At 44.6% G+C, this 26,630-nt stretch overlaps 1 protein-coding gene across 2 annotated transcripts in view; it reads right to left on the bottom strand.

Annotated features, from left to right (window-relative positions):
* Positions 1–26,171, bottom strand: part of dmac2 (distal membrane arm assembly component 2) — a gene marked incomplete at its 5' end in the record, with an annotated part of 36,448 nt that extends 10,277 nt beyond the window's left edge. Inside the window, 5 exons of one of the 2 annotated variants that reach the window (XM_084326846.1) lie at positions 132–294; positions 4,657–4,796; positions 20,434–20,514; positions 22,607–22,797; positions 26,139–26,171. In XM_084326846.1, coding sequence (XP_084182972.1) covers positions 132–294; positions 4,657–4,796; positions 20,434–20,514; positions 22,607–22,797; positions 26,139–26,171 — 608 coding nt within the window. The remainder of the gene's footprint in view (positions 1–131; positions 295–4,656; positions 4,797–20,433; positions 20,515–22,606; positions 22,798–26,138) is intronic. The other variant, XM_084326847.1, reaches the window with a different exon arrangement.
* Between the last annotated feature and the right edge of the window lie 459 nt (positions 26,172–26,630).

Below are 26,630 nucleotides of genomic sequence, written 5' to 3'. Positions count from 1 at the left end.
CAAGACTGAAACGTTTCCCCTCATTTACTGTGTCAAATTGAATGTGTTACAGGATCCCTTTAACAGAAAAATTGACCTTTGGTAATGATGATGTTGATGAGGATGTACTCTGTGTGTGTGTTTGTATTTACTTGAGGTGGCTCAGCGCAGCCAGCCCCCCCTCTGTGATGCGTGGACAGTGAGAGATGTCCAGCTCCTCCAGGCTGTCCTGGAACAGGTGCAGTCTGGACAGAAACCAGTCATCCACCTCAGGACAGCCCCGCAGGGACAGACAGCGCAGAGACCGCTGCTTCTCTGGGACCAGACAGAGGAAAACACAAGACATGAGGGATTATCACATCATAAAACAGAGACACAAGACATGAGGTATTATCACATCATAAAACAGACCGCTGCTTCGCTGGGACCAGACAGAGAAAGACACAAGACATGAGGTATTATCACATTATAAAACAGAGACACAAGACATGAGGTATTATCACATCATAAAACAGAGACACAAGACATGAGGTATTATCACATCATAAAACAAAGACACAAGACATGAGGTATTATCACATCATAAAACAGAGACACAAGACATGAGGTATTATCACATCATAAAACAGAGACACAAGACATGAGGTATTATCACATCATAAAACAGAGACACAAGACATGAGGTATTATCACATCATAAAACAGAGACAGCTGCTTCGCTGGGACCAGACAGAGGAAGACACAAGACATGAGGGATTATCACATCATAAAACAGAGACCGCTGCTTCGCTGGGACCAGACAGAGGAAGACACAAGACGAGGGATTATCACATCATAAAACAGAGACCGCTGCTTTGCTGGGACAAGAGGAAGGAAGACACAAGATATGAGGTATTATCACATCATAAAACAGTAGCAGTGTTGAGAGTCAAGACTCAAGTCCTAGACAGGAAATACAATATACCTCTCAGGTGTTCAGTCATTATGATGAGCCCCAGTGCAATGTTTTTCCCGCCTATGGCAGAAATGAACAGACTTTTTATTTTCCGTTTACCAGACATTTTGTCCTTGATACTGCATGTGGGGTTAACCCTTTGTTGTGTGGCAGTGAAAGGGTTAACGTTCTGTATTGTCGCAGTGAAAGGGTTAACCATTTGGTAGTACAGTAGTGAAAGGGTTAATGGGGAAATGCTGTTTCAGAGAATGCACTGACGCTGGTGTTGTCAAGTGACCTGATCTGCAATGCTAAGCTAGCTTTGGCCAGCAGTTTCTTAATTCTTCCAATTCTAAATCCCCTGCCTTATCAGAGAGTTTTTTTTTCACTTAGTTGTTCAATAAACAAGTGAAAATGTCTTGAAAGCATCTCTACACCTTTATCCTCCTTGAGATTGCAAATATGTTTGTGTCTGTGTCTTTGTGTGTAGTTTGGTAAGTGTGTGTTAGGGATATATAATGTGTCTGATCATATTGATGGAGTGCTGATAATTAATAACAAATGTCCCTAGTGTGAGTGTGTTATTGTACCTGGGGCGTGGGTGGTGCTCACTTTTCTTTAGTTTATTTTCTAGTTTTCTAGTATAATCCTTGTGGATTCTATGTAGATGCATTGTAATACCAATGCAATGGTGTAATTTGTGTAATTCTATTGTTTTTTTTTTATCATTCTTTAAAGAAAATTCCAGTGTGTACCTATATTTTGCTGTTTAATCAATGTTGTTTCGGCATTTCAAGGCATGTCAATACCTGCTCAGCTTTCTGTTTAATCTAAAAGTGTCAAGTTAATTAACATATTGGACCAAGAGATGTTCGATCTATTAGTGACATCACACATGCAACTCAGATTTCACGGAAGTAGAATGAAGCTCTCCTTCTCCAGGGGAAATTATAATCTTGTATGTCCCCATAATGCCTGCTAAATCATACAGCATTATGATCTTAATGTCCTCGTGAAGCCTGTTAAATCATACAGCATTATGATCGTTATGTCCTCATAATGCCTGCTAAATCATACAGCATTAAGATCTTAATGTCCTCATATTGCCTGCTAAATCATACAGCATCACGATCTTAATGTCCTCATGCCTGCTAAATCATACAGCATTATGATCTTAATGTACTCATAATGCCTGCTAAATCATACAGCATTATGATCTTAATGTCCTCATAATGCCTGCTAAATCATACAGCATTATGATCTTAATGTCCTCATATTGCCTGCTAAATCATACAGCATTAAGATCTTAATGTCCTCATAATGCCTGCTAAATCATACAGCATTATGATCTTAATGTCCTCATATTGCCTGCTAAATCATACAGCATTAAGATCTTAATGTCCTCATATTGCCTGCTAAATCATACAGCATTATGATCTTAATGTCCTCATATTGCCTGCTAAATCATACAGCATTATGATCTTAATGTACTCATATTCATAATGCCTGCTAAATCATACAGCATTATGATCTTTATATCCTCATACCTCTTGAGTTGAATGTGCTTAATGTCCACCCTCTCATTATAAAATGGTATCATTCCTTTTTAACTAACCGTACACAGCGGGTCAGTGTTAACAAGTCAAGTCAAGAGTTTTATTTGTCACGGCATACAAGTATACAATGAAATGCGGGTGGTCTTGCCCGCAACGATGTGCAATACAGTGGTACAACATATAATAGAATCCAATAAAAAAACAACATTGTGCAATAAACAGGTAACAGGTAACATGGTGGGACATCTCGGTATCTGTACATAGTTATTTACAGACGGCACTCTTTCAGAATCTAGAACCCTGAGCACTGGAGCTCCCCAGGGTATAGGAAGTTCCCCTGCGCTTTTGACCTTATATACGAACGAGTGCAGAAGCCTCTATCCTAACAACAGCATCATACAATTTTCTGATGACACTGCCATTTTAGCTCTCATTAAGAATGACAGTGACCTAGCTGACTATTATTCGGAAATCCAGAGGTTTGTAAATTGGTGCGACAATAGCTGTCTGGTTTTAAATGTTAAGAAGACTGAGGAGATGGTGTTTGACCCCAGAGGTGTTGCGGACCACAGGCCTGTGGTCATCCACAAACAGTCCATCTCGCAGGTCTCTTCATATAAGTATCTTGGGATTTTTGTCGATAAGGGCTTGGATCCACCTGCCGCATATTTCTGGGCGCAAGCGTCTTTTTTCAATTGATCCCAATGGGGAGGGAGCGTATGCGGCCGCGTGCTGCCGCCTATAGGAAATGCGCTGCAGTCGGCTTCTTTTTTCAGCGCCTTTCACCTTTTTTGCACGGCGTTTAAAGTTGAAACTTTCTGAACTTTTCAGAGCGATGCGCCGAGCGCATTTTCAGACAAACAATCACAGCCAATCATATCTACGACTACCACTCTGTTTGTAACCTGACACCGGAGTTGCCTGCCTGTCTTGACTGTCTACCCACACGAGACGGGCCATTGAGATCCGCGACAAAGCACAAATACACTAATAACTACACGAATACACTAATAAAAGCTAATAAAAAGCAAAGGGCGAACTGTGGTGTCAGGCAATAACTATATATATAATTAATATACAATAAAGTGTATTAAAATATGTTATATGTGCAAAACCGCGGCAGTAAAATACGATAAAAGTTATTATTACAAGATGGCTGTCATGTAGTTGTCGCTAGAGTTCTTTCTCTCTCGTCATCAGGTAGGTTGGTGACTGACAGCTCGTTGCCATAGCTACAAAAGGATCGCGCTGCGTTTTTTTTTCTCACGGCAAGCGCTCCACCCCAGCACTACCGGCGCACTGCCAGCGTTTTTCAGCTGGAAATGTGAGCTAGGTGGACGCATGCCCTAACACACTAACCTGGAACACCCATGTAGATTACAAAAAACGACTGCACTTTCTACGCCGCCTTAGAGTTCATGGTGTAGATCAAAAATGTATGTTGCTTTTTTACCAATTTGTATTAGAGAGTCTCATCAGATACAGTATTACAGCTTGGTTTGGTAACCTGTCTGTACAACTAAAGTCCAAACAGGTCCGTCTGATGCAGACTGCATGGAAGATCATAGGGGTGAAAGGCCACCCATCCCTGCAGTCTATTTTTGAACAGGCTACTGTAAGGCAAGCCAATAGAATTGTCTCGGACCCCTCCCATGTTTTACATGCCGAGTATGAGCTACTGCCCTCTGGGAGGAGGTTTAGAGTTCCACGCTCTAGAATAAATAGGTTTAAAAACTCCTTTATTCCGATCTCAGTTCAACTTTTAAATAGTGGCAGATAAATGGCAATTATCGAATAACTGATATTTGGTTGTTATATTATCGATATTCGATAACCGATATTTGGAGATACTGTGGTGTTGCCAGACATCCTGCTGTGCAGGTACTTTACTGTATCTTTTACATTGTTTATCTCCTCTGTTTGGAGTCAGTTGTGTTGTGTCATGTCTGTATGTATGCGTCTGTGGCTGTAGTGTGGGTGTAAGCCCAAGACAAATTTCCCAGCTGATGGGACAATAAAGTGACTCTTGACTTGACAATGCGTGCTATAACATACAGCATTAGGATCTTTATGTCCTCATAATGCCTGCTATAACATACAGTATTAGGATTTGAATGTCCTCATAAAGCCTGTTAAATCATACAGCATTATAATCTGTCAGAGACTGAGTGTGTGTGAGTTGAGTACCCAGGTTCTCCAGTCCAGAGTAGTTGATGTCCGTGTGGCTCATGTCTACGTCGTTGATGGTAATTTGTTGATGGTTCATGAAGTCCCAGTTGAACTTTCCCCTGTGGTTGGAGCCGAACCACTCTGACTGCCCAGTGTACCTGGGGACACAATAGACAGCAGCACATCACATCTACCACATCACCCGAGATTACACTGGCCATGTCAGAAAACCCCTGAACAATTGTCCTTTGAGTACGGATGTTCAGTAGTCTTAACTTTATGATGGTTGAGTAGCAGTACGGTCCTTTCAGTACGGAGGTTAAGTAGTCTTAACTTAATTATGGTTGAGTAGCAGTACGGTCCTTTCAGTACGGAGGTTCAGTAGTCTTAACTTAATGATGGTTGAGTAGCAGTACAGGTCCTTTCAGTACGGAGATTCACTAATCTTAACTTTATGGCCATCACCCCAGTCATCACCCACATAATAAACCTCTCCATAAAACAGGGATACATCCCCAAAGACTTCAAAATTGCGAGAGTGACCCCCCTGCAAAAAAAAGGCAGCAAATTAGACCCACGCAACTACCGCCCTGTTTCTATTCTTACCTCCATCTCGAAAGTCATGGAAAAAATTGTCTACGAACCGGTTGAAAAGTACCTTGCAGAAAAAAGCAAATACGAATTCCAATCTGGCTTCAGAACATCCCACTCCACTGACACATGCCTTCTCTATTTGAACGACCACATCAACCAACAGGTGGACACGGACAAATACTGCGGCATGGTCATGCTGGACCTCCAAAAGGCTTTCGACACTGTGAATCACTCCATTCTGATTGACAAGCTAAAAGCAATTGGTTTTGATAGTTCATCAGTGAGCTGGATGCAATCCTAGCTGGAGGAGGTAAACGGTACACTACCCCCCCCCTCTCAGTGAGCTGTGGTGTGCCACACGGAAGCATACTAGGACCGTTACTGTTCCTAATTTATGCAAATTACATGTCATCAGCTTGTGACTGCAACTTGTTCCTGTTCGAGGATGACTCAGCCCTGCTGGTCTCTGACAGGGACAAGTTGCAGGTTGAAAAAGCCCTCAGCTCTGAAATCGGCAGAATCTGCACCTGGCTCGCTGATAACAAACTATCACTACACCTGGGTAAAACAGAGTCCATTCTCTTTGGTTCAAATAACAAACTCAGCAAACTGTCACAAGGAAAGATGAAATTACATACCTGGGTTCCATCCTAGAGGCAAATCTTTCCTGTGACAAAATGGCAACCAATGTAATAAAAAAAAGTCAACCAACGAACAAGATTCTTGTACCGGATCTCCTCTCTGGTGAGCAAGAATACCCTGAAGAAGACTAACAGAAGCACTCATTCAAGGGTAGTACGACTATGCTTGCACCTCATGGTACCAAAGCACCTCAAAGGCACTAAAAACCAGACTACAAACATCACAAAACAAACTGGTCAGACTACTGCTTGACCTTACTCCTAAAACCCACCTCACCCCTGCCCATTTTGACATCCTAGGATGGCTTAGAGTAGACCAGTGGTTCTCAACCTGTGGTACACGTACCACCGGTGGTACTTGGGCCCCCTGCTGGTGGTACTTAAGAATATTATTATTATTTCTTTTTTTTTGTCCGCAGTCAGGCCACTGAACTTAGAAGCAGGCCAGGCCGCGTGAATACTTTGGGCAACCACCATGTCCTTCCGCGTTTCTCTGATTGGCCAGCGATCGGCCAGCCCTCTACGTTCATTTCCCCCCTACGCCGGTAATGCGCACATGCGCATTTTCTTTTTGACAGCACTCAAACGCCAAACGAGGCTAATCGCGGAAATGTAATGTTATGTTCGAATCCGTAGAATACATATTTATCAAAACATATTTATCAAAACAACTAACAGATTCACTCATAACGTTATTTCGCGTGACAACACAGCCCAGCTGTCAGAAACTGTACATTGTAACGTTATATAACATAACGTTATATAATGTTATTTCGCGTTTTATTCATAACGTTATTTCACATGACAACACAGCCCAGCTGTCAGAAACTGTACATTGAGGGGGTTTGAATCACTGTTTACACTCCCCACTTACTGTACTATGTTCTACATATAGAACCTCATCTCATGCACCGGTTTGAATCAAAGCCCTATCGAACGTACTCAAGCTCTACTGTCTTTAACTATAAATGTTTACACTCCCCACTTACTGTACCATGTTCTACATATAGAACCTCATCTCATGCACCGGTTTGAATCAAAGCCCTATCGAACGTACTCAAGCTCTACTGTCTTTAACTATAAATGTTTACACTCCCCACTTACTGTACCATGTTCTACATATAGAACCTCATCTCATGCACCGGTTTGAATCAAAGCCCTATCGAACGTACTCAAGCTCTACTGTCTTTAACTATAAATGTTTACACTCCCCACTTACTGTACCATGTTCTACATGTAGAACCTCATCTCATGCACCGGTTTGAATCAAAGCCCTATCGAAAGTACTCAAGCTCTACTGTCTTTAACTATAAATGTTTACACTCCCCACTTACTGTAGAACATGGTACATGAGTATATAGTATAGGGATGTTGCACTTGAGCACCACAGGTTTCACAACGCAATTATTGTTATTATTATTTACAAGACTGGGCATTTATTTAAAAAAACATACATACCCTAACCACATAACAAATATTTAAAAGGTAATTAACAGGCATGTTCTGCAACATATATCCACTCTTGAACAATGAAAAACTCCTTTTTCTTCTATTTACAAATAAGAGCAGCTCTGAAGGCTCACGTGTTCCATGGGATGTTGCACTTGAGCACCACAGGTTTCACAACGCAATTATTGTTGTTATTATTATTTACAAGACTGGGCATTTATTTAAAAAAACATACATACCCTAACCACATAACAAATATTTAAAAGGTAATTAACAGGCATGTTCTGCAACATATATCCACTCTTGAACAATGAAAAACTCCTTTTTCTTCTATTTACAAATAAGAGCAGCTCTGAAGGCTCACGTGTTCCATGGGATGTTGCACTTGAGCACCACAGGTTTCACAACGCAATTATTGTTGTTATTATTATTTACAAGTATTGATGCAGGTAGGTATTATCTGATGCAGCTAGGTATTATCATGCTATACCCGCTTATTATTATTAACCAGCGTTGCTAATATGGGCTAATATGGCGTGTTCTGTGACGCAATTAACCAGGGGGATTATCGCGTGCAACGAGCACTTGGGGGGAGACTCATGAGGGGGTAAACGAGCGTAGAGCGCTGGCCAATCAGAGAAACGCGGAAGGACATGTTGGTTGCCCAAAGTATTCACGCGGCCAGGCCAGTGTTTCTAGTTGCGGCGGCGCAATAGTTAGATAACCTAAGTGGGGAACAACCAAGAGATCACTGTGACAGAGAGTAATGCAGTCTAAACAGTCATAAATGTTTTATTCAACTTCAGCCCTGATCATAACCATTTTTTTTTAAAGATTTATTCAGATAAAAAATGAAATACTCCCACTTTTGAAAAGAGTTGTTAAATCCGACATTACAAAAAAACTAGAAATCCATCGAAATCAGTGTTGTTGTGAAGGGCCAGATTAAACCGAATATATATATTTATTTATATATATATATTTAATTGTATTTGTATATTCTCTAATATTCCCTGATATCCCTTGTATATTCCTTGTACAATATGCATTGAATATCCATTCTAGCCTACTGAACATCCCATAATAGTCTCCATTCTACTATTAGTCGAGACCTTGGTGCCAGGCTGCCATACCCCTCAGACCCAGTTCAAACGTACCGCTCAACATGTACGAACAAGTCCTAGTTCCACGTAGGAATCTGGCTACCGCACCACTAATGGGACTATTTGTTCATAGTGCGTATATATACTGCGCTACTAAAGTAGGACTTCCTTTTCAGTCCAGTTTCTTACCCTCCAATAGAGTCACAGACGTAAAGCCTCCCCGCGACGCCACGTGTGGGAGTAAGGCCAAGTTCGCCTACCATCGGTATTGAGACATCGTGTATATTAATATTTGAATAGTCATATTTGGCACTATATCGTCGAGTTGGACGTAGTCTATTAAGCTAATAATAGTCTGTTAATATATAGTGCTTCGTACGGTGAGAATACTACCGTAGTCAGTACCCCATCGTTTCGGGCAGAGAACTGGCTGCTTATCCAGGGTGGTTGACCCCACGTGAAGCTGCACCCGAGGAGCCCCAGAGCCGACGAGCGAGTGGACCTGTATACCGGATTATTCTACCGACGACAGCCCGCCTTCCCAGGCACGGATTATGCTTTGTATACGTTGATTATTCCATGGATAAAGACCCCGACACTGCCGTGTGTTGGAACCCCCCCCCCTGGAGAGGACGCAAGGTGAGGAGACGCTCTGCAAGACGAGGTCGCTTCACGTCTCTCCTCCGTGGACCGGAGGACGCCGGCCCACAAAGAGTCCACCTGCTTTCATCTGTGGTCCAAGGATCGCCGGCGCATTGAACGGCACTACAGTGGGTTCACCTGGGATACCCTTGGCCGGATGAGGCAGCCGGATTCTACCCCCCCCCCCCCTTCCTACTCCTGTCGGCTTACAAGCGACCGGATTAACCCCCCCTAGTGTATCCAGTATATAATCATTAAAGTATCATTGCTGTTATTCCTTAAACTATTCCAGGTCGTATATGTACCACCTGCGCCTTCAGAGATTGGACATTCTCTATTGATATACCGACGAATACTCTTGCCATAAAAGTGCATACTAATTCCCATTCATAAATGTGATTGATTTGATTAAGTGCTTGCTCTACACACCATCGCTGTGTAGAAATAAAGACCTATTTCTAATTCGTACATTTGTGTTGGATCCGTTTCATCTACGTGACAGTGTTCATCATAATATATTTATGCCGTGTACTGGGTGGCCGAATATTAAGTACAAAGGTAGTGGTAGTAAGTATCATATCTAGTAATACAGTCAGGGAATTGTACCCCTCAGTTACAATTGGTCCTTCGAGCCGGAGGGTAATTAGTGTAATATTAATATAGTGTTATTAATATTGAAATGGCCTATGATGAACACTCCACGAAACGATCCTCCTAACCAACGCCCGCAGCGCGAACGGCGGCTCCCTCAGTACTTAGAGGCTTACGCTGTCAGTCAACAACCTAGTCTTCTACTAACAGTAAACGCGGTAAAACTAGAAAGTAAAAGTATGTCTAACCCCAACGCCCAGACTACCCCGACCATAGAGGCCCCTACGGGTTCTAATGTAACTGACCAAGTTCACGGTGGGGACCAGTGGGAACCAGACATGACTTCACACCCCGCCAGTACTGAAGAAGTAGTCCCCGATGAGTCCCGGGAGGAATACAACGCTACCGAGACAGAACTCGGCACGGAAGAAGACGGGGAGAGCACCGTGGAGATAGAGCTCCAAGGCTCCGCAAGGAGTACCCCGAGGGAAGGCTCCCCTATACAACCGCCTTCCCCCAGCGAGGCAGAGAGGACCCTACAGCAGGCCTTCCTCATCAGCCTGAACGCCGCTGCTGAACGCGACCGACTGCAGATCCAGCAGCGGAGCGAAGAAGAGCATATACGTCTAGAAATAAGACGCATTCAGAGGGAAGAGAATGTGGCCCGAGACCGAGCAGACAGCCAGCGAGCAGCTGCTGGTGCTCTACGGGACGCAGAGCGCGACAGACAGCAAGCGCAACTCATAGAACAGCTGATCAGACGGACAACACCCTCTCCCTCCGCCAGAGGCTCCAGGAACTCGTCTAGACACACCTCCAGGGCGGCATCCCCTAGCCGAGTAAACAACCCTGAACTTGACCAACAGACGAGGTCCATACCCCCCACAGACCACCTCCCCCCACCGGTCCAAGCGAGACCTAGCAACCGGGAAGGAGCAGCATATCCTGTGGAGAGGCTAAACCAGAGACTACAAGCACTGGATGACCTAACTGAAGACGAAGAGGAAGAGGAGGAGAACCACGCCCGACGACAGCACAGTACTCTACCGGACCAGGAGGTCCGGTACAGCCCAGGCTATACTCCCGCGGAGCTGCGCTACAGACCCCCGACTCTATACACGGGTGAGCACGACGCACGACCCGCACCGAGGAACAGCACCTGGACAAGCGGGCCATGGTACACTGCCGGTACCAGCCCATACCAAGGAGCGGGAGGAGACTCGCCTAGGAGGCCTCTCCCCCAACGCTCGCCGATGTATCCACAGTCAGCGTCATACATTGGCACGCCTATGGTACCCGACTTCACCCAAGAGAACCGGGCCCAGTATACAGAACTCCGCATGTGTCTGGAGACCATGTTGGTGGATGTATTGGATGAACGCCATAAATACGCCATCCTACTGAAGCACTTAAAGGTACCCCGCGCACATAATATAGCGCTCGCCTACGCGACTTCCACCACCCCATACACAGCAGCGCTGGTAGCATTGGACCAGAGGTATGGGCGCATATGGGATTACGTGATCCAGGAGATCCGACACATCGACCGCTTACCCCCAGCAATAGACAATCGAGCACTGGACGACCTGTCCATCAGAGTGCAGTCCCTGGTAGGGATGTTGGGAGCGCAGAGAGAGAAGGGGAGGCATGAACTTTACGCCAACTCAAATGTGGAAAGGATCTTGGAGAAGCTGCCGCCCGCTCGACAGGAGCGTTTTAGGCGGCAGAGAGACCACCGAGACCCGTATGGCCCCGAACCGAACCTCCTCGATCTAGCAGACTTCCTGGCGGGAGAAGTCAGCAGCCTACGGCTAGATACATTCGGACGGAGCACCCCTGGCTCCAGAGAAGGAACCAGACGACTAAATGATGGAAGAAGATCGGTGACTGTGATGCACCAATCGGAGTCAGTACCGAGCAGCAGGAGCCACAGTACCCCCCCCAGAACGGAGAAGTGGAAGATAGTGTGCCCCTACTGTGAGAAAGAACACTGGCTAGCGCAATGTGACTCCTTCCCCAAGCTGAACGCGGAGGAAGCAAGTCAATGGATAAAGTCCAACAAGCGCTGTTTTCGCTGTGCGCGCTCACACATGGCAGCCGAATGCCGCTTAAAGAAAAGGTGCACCAAGTGCGATGGAGCCCATCTGGACATACTTCACGACAGTAACAGACGGCGCCCTTCACCCGCACCATCCAGCAGCAAAGCGAGCGTCATGTACATCGATCCCGCCAGCAGCAGTGGAGCCTGAGTACTCCTAAAAGTAGTGCGTGTGACACTAAGCTACCAGAATAAAGTCCTGGACACTTACGCCGTCCTCGATGACGGGTCAGAGAAGACCCTTCTGCTCGCCTCCGCTGCGGCCCAGCTAGGGCTGCGGGGAAGCGAAACCCAAATGACAATTCGGACAATAAGACGAGATTTGAAGACGATAAAGGGCGAGAATGTCTCATTCTCTATCGCAGCAAGCGGCCAGCCTGAGCGACGGTACCAGATTACAGACGCTTTCACCAGCCAAGAAATAGGACTGTCGCGGTACACATACCCCGTCGCCAAGCTGATGGAGAAATATGTACATCTGCGCAAGTTACCGATCCCGCTCATAGACAATGCTATGCCGACCCTGTTGATAGGCTCCGACCATGCAGACCTCATTGTCCCGATAGACCGGGTTCATACCGGACCCCGAGGCTGTCCTGCAGCAGTCGAGACCCGTTTGGGATGGACTCTCCAAGGCCCGCTCGCCAAATCTCTCAACCGAAGTACAGCCACTAGATGTCTCCACTCCCGAGTCACAGAGGGAGAAACCGCACTCCTGCAACACGTAGAGCGGTTATGGACCTTGGAACAAATGCCCTTTAAGAACGGAAAGAAAGACATTCGCTCTAAAGATGACATTTACGCCATTCACCTCCTCGAGACAGGGACCAAGAGAGTCCCGGTCAACGGCGTGTTGAGATACGCCACGCCACTCCTGCGGCGAGAAGGAATGCCTACTTTCCACGCCAAGACAGACGCCACAGAACGGTACCTGCTGAACACGGAGCGGCGCTTAGCCAAGAACCCCGCCCAAGAGAGTGTATACCGCGCTGAGATTGAGAAACTCATCACAGCGGGACACGTCACAAAGATGGACATTAAAGAGGCTGACCAGACCACTGAATCGTGGTACGTGCCTCACCACAAGGTCCATCACAACGGTAAAGACCGCATAGTATTTAACTGCAGCTACCAGATCGGATCCCAAAATCTGAATAAAGAGTTACTGCCCGGTCCCACACTCGGCCCCTCCCTACTCGGCGTTCTACTCCGCTTCCGCCAGGAAAAGGTGGCCATCAGCGGGGACATTAAAGGAATGTTCCTGCAGGTGAGATTAGTAGAGGAGGACAAGCCCCTGTTACGGTTCCTATGGAGAGAGAAGCCAGGAGATGAGCACCCAGCCATCTACCAATGGGAAGTCCTCCCCTTCGGAACGACGTGCAGCCCCTGCTGTGCTACATTTGCACTACAGAAACATGTAGCAGAGGACCCAGCAGCGGACGAAGAGGTCCGACACAGCGTAAAGAACAGCTTCTACGTAGACAACTGTCTACAAAGCCTTTCAACCCAGGAAGAAGCCGAGGCTCTCCTGATTAAACTCCGCGCCTCATTGATCAAAGGCGGCTTTCATCTCAGGCAGTGGGCCAGCAGCGATCCGCAAGTACTGCGCAGCCTCTCCTCCGAGGACAAGGCAGCCAGCAGCGAGACCTGGATGGCTACAATCCCGGGAGAAGCCCAGGAGATGACCCTGGGATTGGTGTGGCGATTCAAAACAGATTCGCTTCACTACAGACACAAGCCCCTGACTACGGAGCAGGGAAGGCCGGCGGCGGCGCCGACCACCAGACGGAGTGTGTACACAACACTCGCCCGACAATATGACCCGCTAGGATGTATTCTACCGTACACCACCAGGGCAAAAATGATTGTACGAGCATTGTGGGACAAGGACCAGGGCTGGGACGACCCCATTCCCGCACACCTTGCATCCACCTGGAGAGAGTGGGAGATGGAGCTCCACTCACTCCCAGGCGCTAATATGCGCCGAAGCTACTTCCCACCCACGGTGAGGCCAGAGACATGTAAAATGGACTTACACGTCTTCAGTGACGCCTCAGAGGTCGCATACGGATCAGTAGCCTACTTGCGGGCCCAAGAAAGGGGGGGAGAGATCTACACAGCATTTGTCCTCGCCCGCTCGAGAATAGCCCCACGCAAGCAACAATCTATCCCACGTCTAGAGCTCTGCGCAGCCCTAGCTGGAGCGCACCTAGCCACGCTCATCCAACGTGAGCTCACCATACCGGTGTCTAGAACAATCCTGTGGTCAGATTCCACGACAGTACTCGCCTGGATCAAATCGGACTCATGCAAGTACAAAGTCTTCGTGGGAGTCAGAGTCACCGAGATTCAAGACTTAACCGAAGAGTTAACCGGAGAAACAGAGTGGCGCTACGTTGATACAAAACAGAACCCAGCTGACGTCATCACCCGGGGAATGCCCCTAGATGACCTCACCCGTCGCAATGTCTACAGTGACGGCCCCGCATTCCTAAGACTCCCGGAAGGACAGTGGCCCACGCCTATCCCGAGGGAAGCCAGTCAGGAGGAGGCCGAGAATAAGAAGCCTGTGTTCTGTGGATTGAGCACTGTTATCTCCGCAGACCCCAACACACTCCTGATGGGGCGGCTAGATCCCGCGTTACCCCAGACAATGTACCGGCCTGAAGAAGCGAACGGCCGACGAATGTGGAGGTACAGCCAAGTATTAGCCGACAAGTTTTGGAGCAGTTTCCTACTGCACTACCTACCGTCTCTACAGACCCGCCAGAAGTGGGTAAAGGAGAGAGACAATTTGACAGAAGGAACAGTCGTCATGATTATTGATCAATCACTGCCCAGAGCTATGTGGCCGGCCGGCCGCGTAAGCAAAGTGATCACCGGTGCCGACGGCAAGGTCCGAGCAGCTGAAGTGCTTGTCCAGGGTCGCACTTACACCCGTCCCGTGGCGAGGCTCATAGAACTGCCCCGACTCCCAGACACAATCGATGATGACCATGACCCTATAACCCTATGACTTTGTGAAGTTGACTGACCCCTACTGCAAACCCTTATGTGTAAATAGACAACGCGATTAATCTGTCTCTGTTTAACTGATTAGGTCTGGGACCAATCAGGGGGTGGCTGTTGTGAAGGGCCAGATTAAACCGAATATATATATTTATTTATATATATATATTTAATTGTATTTGTATATTCTCTAATATTCCCTGATATCCCTTGTATATTCCTTGTACAATATGCATTGAATATCCATTCTAGCCTACTGAACATCCCATAATAGTCTCCATTCTACTATTGGTCGAGACCTTGGTGCCAGGCTGCCATACCCCTCAGACCCAGTTCAAACGTACCGCTCAACATGTACGAACAAGTCCTAGTTCCGCGTAGGAATCTGGCTACCGCACCACTAATGGGACTATTTGTTCATAGTACGTATATATACTGCGCTACTAAAGTAGGACTTCCTTTTCAGTCCAGTTTCTTACCCTCCAATAGAGTCACAGACGTAAAGCCTCCCCGCGACGCCACGTGTGGGAGTAAGGCCAAGTTCGCCTACCATCGGTATTGAGACATTGTGTATATTAATATTTGAATAGTCATATTTGGCACTATATCGTCGAGTTGGACGTAGTCTATTAAGCTAATAATAGTCTGTTAATATATAGTGCTTCGTACGGTGAGAATACTACCGTAGTCAGTACCCCATCGTTTCGGGCAGAGAACTGGCTGCTTATCCAGGGTGGTTGACCCCACGTGAAGCTGCACCCGAGGAGCCCCAGAGCCGACGAGCGAGTGGACCTGTATACCGGATTATTCTACCGACGACAGCCCGCCTTCCCAGGCACGGATTATGCTTTGTATACGTTGATTATTCCATGGATAAAGACCCCGACACTGCCGTGTGTTGGAACCCCCCCCCCTGGAGAGGACGCAAGGTGAGGAGACGCTCTGCAAGACGAGGTCGCTTCACGTCTCTCCTCCGTGGACCGGAGGACGCCGGCCCACAAAGAGTCCACCTGCTTTCATCTGTGGTCCAAGGATCGCCGGCGCATTGAACGGCACTACAGTGGGTTCACCTGGGATACCCTTGGCCGGATGAGGCAGCCGGATTCTACCCCCCCCCCCTTCCTACTCCTGTCGGCTTACAAGCGACCGGATTAACCCCCCCTAGTGTATCCAGTATATAATCATTAAAGTATCATTGCTGTTATTCCTTAAACTATTCCAGGTCGTATATGTACCACCTGCGCCTTCAGAGATTGGACATTCTCTATTGATATACCGACGAATACTCTTGCCATAAAAGTGCATACTAATTCCCATTCATAAATGTGATTGATTTGATTAAGTGCTTGCTCTACACACCATCGCTGTGTAGAAATAAAGACCTATTTCTAATTCGTACATTTGTGTTGGATCCGTTTCATCTACGTGACAGTGTTCATCATAATATATTTATGCCGTGTACTGGGTGGCCGAATATTAAGTACAAAGGTAGTGGTAGTAAGTATCATATCTAGTAATACAGTCAGGGAATTGTACCCCTCAGTTACAAGTGTTGTTGCTAATCATTGACATTATGCTAGCCTGTAATAATCCCCCCCAGAAAGATTTACTTTGCATTTGATATATTGAAGATATTTACCTTTTAGTGTTTTAATTTTTTAATTTTTTTGTGATGCCCCTCACAAACACTGGCATTTAAAAGGGTAAAATTAAAAAAAAATCCTGCAGAATGCAGGAAATTAAGTCTTTGTAACAAAAACATCCTGGTGGGGGACCCCCAGACCCCCTGCTTAACAAGTGGCCTGACTACATTTACATTTAGTCATTTAGCTGACGCTTTTATCCAAAGCGACTTACAAGTTCTGTACGACAAGCCATCAGGAAGGGCACAACTCTATCAGCTGAGCAACAATGTTCATCAAAGTGTTGAGTGCTACAGTGTAGGTTAGTTTATTAGGACAAGTGCATGACAGTACGGTTAGATTTTTTTTTTCTTCAGATAATGGTTGAAGAAGTGCGTCTTTAGTCAACGGCGAAAGATTGGACCATTGTGGGGCAAGGACTGAGAATAGGCGACTTCTCTTTGATGACCCTCCCGGAGCTTGGATAGGAGTAGGTCTGAGGCGGCCAGAAGATGCAGAGCGTAGGGGTCTTGAGGGTGTGTAGTTAGAGACCATTGACCGGAGGTAGGCGGGAGCGGTTCCCTTTGCCGCACGGTATGCTAGGTCGAGGGCCTTGAAGCGGATTCGTGCAGCAATGGGGAGCCAGTGCAGGTCCCTAAGAAGTGGGGTGACATGGGCCGACTTCGGTAGGTTTGAGATCAGGCGGGCCGCTGCGTTCTGAATGAGTTGAAGAGGCTTAGTGGCAGTGGCCGGGAGGCCAGCAAGCAGTGCGTTGCAGTAGTCGAGGCGGGAGATGACTGTTGATTGGACGAGGAGTTGGGTGGCTTCTTTTGTCAGGAAGGGGCGGATCCTTCTGACGTTGCTCAGAAGGAATCGGCAGGTTCTGGTTGTCGCTGCGATGTAAGCAGAGAAGTTCAACTAGGACTATATTTCACACTATATTTCCCAGCCTGAATTAATTCCCCAGTCCGGCCCTTCTTATGTGAGTTGTCAATGGATAACAACATGCTGTGTGCGAGTGTGAGAGAGAGAGAGAGAGAGAGAGAGAGAGAGAGAGGGAAAAGTACAATTTCTTGCTGTGAGAGAGAGAGAGAGAGAGAGAGAGAGAGAGAGAGAGAGAGAGAGAGAGAGAGAGAGAGAGAGAGAGAGAGAGAGAGAGAGAGAGAGAGAGAGAGAGAGAGAGAGAGAGAGAGAGAGAGAGAGAGAGAGAGAGAGAGAGAGAGAGAGAGAGAGAGAGAGAGAGAGAGAGAGAGAGAGAGAGAGAGAGAGAGAGAGAGAGAGAACTGGCAAGGGCAGCCATGGTGAAGTTGAGCTTCATCCAGTAGAATGAAATGTTTATAAAAGACACATTCATTTTACTTTTTAAACTATATTTGATCATTTATTCTGGTAGATCATGACATTACTTTTCAAATTGTGTATAATAATGTGTATATTTGTATCTTCTTCCTTACTGCCCCCACTACTGGGTCCATCACTACTAACAGCATATACAGAATATAGATGTGATGTCAGTCTGAATCAGAGCATTCTCCGCCTCATTGAATTCTGAATCATCAGATTCCAATGAACCCTCAAATTCTGAAAATGGGAGTAGTCACCACTCACCAACTTCCGCATCTTCTCTAGTCACCCCCACACTTTCTATTTGACCCATGACTTCTCAGCAGAGCCCAGACAAAACGTCCCTTTTCCTATAAACTCTGCTAATACTGAGTCACTATTGAGAACACGAGAGAGAGAGAGCGAGAGAGAGATTAACAAGTAAAGCGTCTTTTATAGACAAACTGAAATTATATCTTACCTTGCCGTTCAAAAGTTACGTTTTCACTGACTCTCTTGATTTCTAGGTCAACATTATGTCATGTGGTACAGATGTTGTAACCGGAATCCTCACGGTCGAGGATTACATGAAAAAGTGTGTTTGAATTAAGTACATTTGCTGAAATACAGTTGTTCTTAATTTTCTCACTTGCTATGTGAGAATGTTAGTTATTATGTTCTCAATGCCTCTTGCATTGTATGAGAATTGTACATTGTGGCTGTGTCTGACAAAAGTTAACAATAAATAATGTTATTAGGAATACATTTGCCTGCGTGAACTGTGCATAGCTGAATAGACTGTATTTTACACATGGAGAGCCAGCTACGTTCTCAGGTGGTATTTGGTGTAAAAAGTTTGAGAACCACTGGAGTAGACGACAGAGTACAGCAGCTTGCAATGGGCCTTGTCTACAAGATACACTACACCACTAAGATACCCATGTACATGTCGAAATACTTCCCAAAGGTCAGTGAATTCCATGACCACAACACCAGAGGGAGTTCCACAAATCATGTTCAACCCAGATTCGGCACAAACAAGGGACTAAACACGTTTCGCAATTATGCCACAACAATGTGGAACACCCTACCCACAGCCGTAAAATAATGTGAATCCCTACCCACCTTCAAAACCGCCCTCAAAGAGCACCTACGGGAGGCTGCAATTTGAAACTAGCCCCCGTAAATGTCTAAACACCCCAGCCACCAACCCACCCAACCCCCTCCTTATGTACAGTTTCCTCCCCCTCGAATGTATATAGTTTCTGTTAAGATCTCTGGTAAACAGTACTGTATATTTGTATATCTTGTAGGTCATAAATGTAACAGTACTGTATATCTGTATGTTGTTGTGTATGTCATAAATGTCATTAGGAATTGAAAATGGGGGACCCTGATGTAAACAAGACGAAAGTCTTTCTTTGGTCTGCATCCCCTTAACAATTGTGTGTATTGAGCCGTACTGTATTGTACCCATTCTGCAATCTGTTAAAAAGAAATCAATCAATCAATTTGCAAACAACTTACAATCAATTGATAAACTATTGAATACTATTAATACATGCATAAATACAGTAGTATTCCATTTTACAAACAACAAAAGAACAAAAGGAAAGACACATCATATAATCCCTTTGTTATCTACTCCCAGCTTCTGCTACTCATGATCCACCTCTTTATAGATGATTTAAAAATGGAGAAGGGGCTTATGGACTTCAACTCCATTGGTAGGCTATTCCATAGTACTGCTGCTGAATACAGGAATGAGTTTTGGCCTATTACTCTGTTACATCTTACTGGGACGAGGTATGTAGGGCTCCCCCTGGTGGTGTGTCTGTGTACATCCCTAACCCTGTTCAAATATCCACTGAGGTACTGAGGGACAGTATTCCAGAGTATCTTGTGTACCATGCAGAGTTTTAATTGAGAGACCCTCTCCTCAACCCTGAGCCACTTGAGGCTGTTAAAATGTGTCTGTGAAAGGTGAGTCCTGGGTTGGAGTTTTAAAATCAGTCTAGCTCATTTGTTCTGAGCTGTCTGTAGTATACCTTTCAGTGCTACTGTGATGCCAGTGTACCAGGAGGAGCACGCGTAGTCATAATGACATTGAATCAGGGCCCCTGCCAGGACTTCTAAGGCTGACCTGTTAATATAGGTGGACACTCTGCCGAGACATTTTATTCTCTGGTTGATCTTTGAGACCACCTTTTGTGCCATGCTCACCCCTGATAAGGTTGAGTAGGGATGTTCTGGGTACTCCTAAATCTTAAAATAGACGCATGTCTACTGTCATCTGTGTTTTACACTTAGCATGGTTACTTTCAGGAAGTGGATTTATACTTTACTCCCAAAATTACAATAGAACTGACGTTCTCTTCAACCAGAACATGGAAGCGTACAATTTAAACCCACATGTGGACAATGTGCCTTTCAAGTGTTGGTAGATTAACTGTTTACTTTTGTCTGTTCATCACAAATAATGGCAAACCAAGTTAGATGCTGCATATATCTACTGTTGACACTAATAACATGCAATGTGATTTTTATAACCATGACACGGGCGGGACACAAACTATAACTTCCCAGTTCCCTGCAGCCGATGTTTCAGAGTAAAGATAACTTTGGCCACATAATTAATCAATTATGTCTCAATCTGGTAAATTAGTTTAATGTTGCTTTGTGGTGGAATTCCCATTTGATTGAGTGTGAGTGAGGATGGTCACCTGAATCGCCCCTTCAGACACAGTATGAAGTAGGCCGTTGCTATATTGTCCCCGTAATGCCGCTGGGTGTAACTATAGAAACTGGGAAAATAAAGGGGGAAAAAAGCAGGAGTGATTAGGAATTGGTAAAAGATGAACAGTCAATGAGAGTTTTAACTAACTAACTCACTAACTAAGTAGTAGGGGTGAAATGAGTCCATCCAATGATGGTATTAAAGGTATGAAAGCAACTCATTCTCCGCAAACTGTTTACACAAAACAACCTCTGCATTTATATTGACAGGGCAAAATGTAAAATGTATCTCCTGGTTGGTATGGTGATAAACCTACGTTAAATGCATCTCCTTTATTGATTGATTGATTGATTCAAAACTTTATTAACAGATTGCAGAATGGGTACAATACAGTACGGCTCAATACACACATAATTGTTAAGGGGATGCAGACCAGAGAAAGACTTACGTCTTGTTTACATCAGGGTCCCCCATTTTCAATTCATCCGTTTTTTGAGTACCTCAACTGTTGTTACCATTTAAAGTTTGAAGTCGTCTTTGCGGACCCCTAGGTTTTTGTAGAAGGCTAGGATGTGTTCTACCCCAAAATGCCCTGAGTGGGAGGGTAGTTTATTAACCAGTGTTGTGGCTATGTCTGTAAAGATTTTTTTTAAGTAATTGGCCACATCCAGCTTGTCTGTAATGAGTGTTTTCTGTCTTTATGTTTATGTTTGTAAATCTGGTTTTTAGTTTTTTACTGCAGCCTAGTTGGTTGTTGAGTAATTTCCAAAGTTCACAGGGTTTGTTTTTGTTTTCCTCAGTTTTGTCATTGATGAAATGTTTTTTGCAGATTTGATCATGGTGTTTACATCGTTTCTTAGTCTGTTTCTTTGTTGTTTGAGTTCAACCACGTGGGCTTGGAGATCACTGTTTGAACTTTTGGCAAGCTTTGACTGACTTTTATGAAGTTCAGAGCATTTTTTTCTCTGGTTTTCATAGCGGTCAGTATGTCTGAGTGCATCCATGGTTCACCGCGGTTTTTAACCCTGGTGGTTCTTAGGGGGGTCATGTTGTTTAATATTGTTTTGAATCCAAGCCATGTTTATTCAACTAGTGTACCACTGAGCTCATCTGACCAGTCTAGGCTCTCCAGTTCTTGGTTAAAGGCCTCGCTAGAGTAGGTTTTGAGGTCCCTAGATGTTTTGTGACAGCCGGCCTTTTGTTTTAGCTTTTTGCGAGTACAGAATATCATATAATGATCGCTTAACCCGCATGCTATACCCCCTTTATTGGAGATCCTGGACTTGTCAGAGGTCAGAATGAGATCAATGGTAGTTTGTGTTGAATCTCACACTCTTGTGGGTTGGGTGACACTGTGCAGATCCTGATATGGTGATAAACCTACGTTAAATGTATCTCCTGGTTATGGTGATAAACCTACATTAAATGTATCTCCTGGTTGGTATGGTGATAAACCTACGTTAAATGTATCTCCTGGTTGGTATGGTGATATTACGTTAAATGTACTGTATCTTCTGGTTGGTATGGTGATAAACCTACATTAAATATATCTTCTGGTTGGTATGGTGATAAAACTACGTTAAATGTATCTCCTGGTTGCGTTAACAAAAATGTTTTGCCTCTTGTCAAAGACAAAATCGAGACGCACATTGGACCAGAAAGACGCTAAGGAAAGCTGAGAGTTCATTAACATAAACAAGTACATGCACAGAGAGAGAGAGAGAGAGAGAGAGAGAGAGAGAGAGAGAGAGAGAGAGAGAGAGAGAGAGAGAGAAAAAAAAAAAGAGAGAAAAAGAGAGAGAAAAAAAAAGAGGGATAATCAGGGATAATAATGTAAGATAAGTTTGCCTATTAGTAAACAGACTAAAACTCACATTTAGAACAGTATGGTCCTTTAAAGGTAGATTCTGTAATGCCGTCAAAGAGCGACCTCTAGCCAAAAGAGCACCACTTGGCCCACTTTGTGTGGGTTGGAGTTGAGTAGGGATAACAGAGGGGTTGCTATTGCTGGGCAAACCACAGGTTCTGCCAAGAGAGGTCTGGAGAACTTCACAGTATAATAAGTCCAACCCACACATCAGACCAAAACTAAATAATGTAAACAGAGTGCAATACCAACGGTCACTGCGTTACAGATTCCACAGTAGCCTTGGTCTTACGCGTTCTTCCGATGCATGCCCCTGTTCTTGAAGCGAGCGGCCCAGCTGAGGAAGGTCTCCACGTCATAATAGTGCCGACTGAGGAAGAGGAGGAGCCTTGTGCGTAGTGAGGGAGGAGCCGCCGGGCTGGAACTCCATGGTCGCCTAGCAACAAGGAGGAGAGACACCCTCCCGTGACAGCGCTGTAAAGACTGTGGAGGAAGACAAGATAGTTGAGTTTTTCAACATACTTTCTATGTGCAATTAAAGGAAAACTCCAACATTTTGGGAAATTAGCTTATTTAACACTATGACGACCGGCGCGGCCCGGCGATTTAGGCCTCAGAGGACAGCAGAAAGTAAACAAACCGATGTACTTTTTAAGAGCTTTATATATCATTTATAGTATTGCTATCTGTCCATTCTCATTGTCACTTGAGTGCATAGACCGTGCCTTCATAATGGCTTAAAGAAAATAAAAATCCATCAATAAAAATCCATCGGTTGGTTGTCATTTTATAGCGTCGTGAATATAAGGTATAACGCACTTTTCGTCTAGGCTTTTCTGCAGGAAGCTAGATAATAGGCTAAACGTTGGCGCCGTTATATCAAATGCCATTTCTGCTGTATATATACGAATGAAATAAAACAAACTGCGTAGCATCCGGACTATTACAGAGCATCTATGGATGAAATGGGGGCGAAGGGGAACGCCGATTACTATTATTGATCCGCAATACAGTGTGCGTTCAATATAGCATTTTCATTGACCGATCACGTTACGTTATAAAACAATGTCCAATCCAGCTGTAATTTGGGGTAATATTATCCTACCGTCAGGCCATGTGATCGCCAGCAGCATTTCCTCACCAGTCATCGGATTCTGGTAGATCGATATGCACATTGGCTAATCATAAATCCCATTATTCCACGCTGAAAAAACCGCTCGCCAAGCTGATCCAAGATGGAGGATGTTCGGCTGGGATCAAGGAACTATGATCCGCCCACAGAACTGTACTTTTTTATTTTTTTTTAAATTCACATGATACTGCAGTGGAGCGATGGCGCCCCTAAGCGGGTTTAGCCGGTACTGCATGTTTCGAAAATCAAATATCTGAAAAGATGCTGGTAGTGGATCGGGTACCTAATAAGCGTTATAAATATGGAATAAAACAATAACAACTCGTCACGTATATACTCGTGGCTCTGGTCCACAACGCTCTTTTTCGAAACACGTATATACTCGTTCTCGGACGGCATAGTGTTAACATCTTCCCTGGAGTTAGACAATTTTGTCTCTGTGCATGCATTAGGCTTAGGGAACGCCCACACCGTTAGCGTAGCTTAGCTTCATCACTGGAAGTGGGTCAGACTTTTACCCTGAAGTTCCCTACAGTCCCCTACAGTCACGAAATACACTCCAAATACAACTCCAAAACGTTCCTGTAAACATGTTGTGACCTGTGTATTTACCACGTGGAGAAATAAAAAATTATTGAATTCGACATTTACGTTTTCTAAGCAAATATACTCTGAACAATTTCTTGCCTAACCACTCCTCTCGGGGCGCAGTGATTTCACACAACGCAGTGCTACTTTCTAACGCTAACGCCAGTGTTTGTTTACATTTTCATTTCATTCAAAGGATCCGAACCGATCGAAGTTTATGGATACCATGACTGTGGTAAGTTTTAAGGGGCTAGCGTTACACAATAAATGAGTTATAATAATACCACAAGTGTGGATTCACTCGCCCAAACCCTGTAGCCGTGCATCGCAGTCATAAAAGGGGCTAACTAGGTCGATAGTCAAGCAACGTTATGTCCTATTCATCAATCTCACAATATTCGCTAACGTTAGACAGATGGAATACAGCCTTCCATCTAAAAACATAAATTAAAACTTACCAGTCATCGTATCCATAAACTTCAATCGGTTCGGATCCTTTGAATGAAATTAAAATGTAAACAAACACTGGCGTTATCGTTAGAAAGTAGCACTGCGTTGCGTGAAATCACTGCGCCCCGAGAGGAGTGGTTAGGCAAAAAATAGTTCAGAGTATATTTGCTTAGAAAACGTAAATGTCGAATTCAATTATTTTTTATTTCTCCACATGGTAAATACACAGGTCACAACTCACAACATGTTTACAGGAACGTTTTGGAGTTGCATTTGGAGTGTATTTCGTGACTGTGTAGGGGACTGTAGGGAACTTCAGGGTAAAAGTCTGACCCACTTCCAGTGATGAAGCTAAGCTACGCTAACGGTGCGGGCGTTCCCTAAGCCTAATGCATGCACAGAGACAAAAAAGGTATGTATCTTCTTGTCTAACTCCAGGGAAGATGTTAAATAAGCTAATTTCCCAAAATGTTGGAGTTTTCAGTCATGTCCCTCGATGTATCGTCTCATGAGTCACGTCCCTCGATGTATCGTCTCATGAGTCATGTCCCTCAATGTATCGTCTCATGAGTCACGTCCCTCAATGTATTGTCTCATGAGTCACGTCCCTAGATGTATTGTCTCATGAGTCACGTCCCTAGATGTATTGTCTCATGAGTCACGTCCCTAGATGTATTGTCTCATGAGTCATGAGTCATGTCCCTAGATGTATTGTCTCATGAGTCATGTCCCTAGATGTATTGTCTCATGACTCATGTCCCTAGATGTATTGTCTCATGAGTCACGTCCCTAGATGTATTGTCTCATGAGTCACGTCCCTAGATGTATTGTCTCATGAGTCACATCCCTAGATGTATTGTCTCATGAGTCACGTCCCTAGATGTATTGTCTCATGAATCATGTCCCTAGATGTATTGTCTCATGAGTACCCAACCCCCCCCACCCAACCTCCAATGTACAGTTTCTACGTCAAATGTATATACTCCCTTTTCTTGACTCCTTCTGTATCACAAACAGTACTGTATTTGCAAATCTGGTATGTCATAAATGTATAGATGTAGCAGTACTGACTATCTGTATGTCATGTATGTCATATATGTCTATATGAATTGAAAATGGGGGACCCTGATGGAAACAAGACAAACGTCTTTCTCAGGTCTGCATCCCCTTAACAATTGTATGTATTGAGCCGTACTGTATTGTACCCATTCTGCAATCTGTTAAATAAAGTTTTCATTCATTCATTCATTCAGTCATGTCCCTAGTATTGTCTCATGAGTCATGACTCATGTCGCTAGATGTATTGTCTCATGAGTCATGTCCCTAGATGTTGTCTCATGACGTCATATCATAGATCACTTTATTGCCCCTTTCTGGGCAATAAATAAAATACCCAGTGTATCAAAATAGTTTGTATTAATGTTCATGTCAAATATACAGGAATTCTCTGACCCAATTTTGGGATCACCTGCAAAAAGGTTAGAAACTCTGCTACACCCGCATTGTTGGCAGCGATGTCCATTTGCCATAATAATGTATTTAGTTTAGCTGGAATGCTAATATCCGCTGCCAATAAATTCTAATACAATTGTATTAAGTAATTATTTAAAACGAGTGACTTTATAATTAGACAACATAGGAAGGATAAACGTACCGTCAAGGGGGCCGCCATGACGATAGATTTCATTCAACGGGACAACAGGAGGGACAATAATAGCGCTTTCGCATTTAGAATTTTTGTTGTTCACTATTTCCAACACACGGGGTCACTCGATACACGCTCTGCCCTCTGTGTGGATGAATGAATGAATGAAAACTTTATTTAACAGATTGCAGAATGGGTATAATACAGTACGGCTCAATACATACAATTGTTAAGGGGATGCAGACCAGAGAAAGACGTTTGTCTTGTTTACATCAGGGTCCCCCATTTTCAATGCATAGTGACATTTATGACATACACAACATACATGACATTTATGGCATGGGGACATACATGGCATACAGGTATAGTAGGCCTACTGTTACATTTGTGACATATATGATATGCAAATATACAGTACTCAGTACTGTTACCCATAGATCCTGACAGAGAGTATATGATGGGGAGGAGACTGTACATTAGGAGGGGGTGGGTGGGTGGGAG

This window comes from Notolepis coatsorum, assembly GCF_963971535.1.
Source record: "Notolepis coatsorum genome assembly, chromosome: 1".
In the NCBI taxonomy this organism is placed as follows: Eukaryota; Metazoa; Chordata; class Actinopteri; order Aulopiformes; family Paralepididae; genus Notolepis; species Notolepis coatsorum.
The sequence above is the reverse complement of the archived record's forward strand: the minus strand, read 5'-3'. Positions and strand labels throughout refer to the sequence as shown.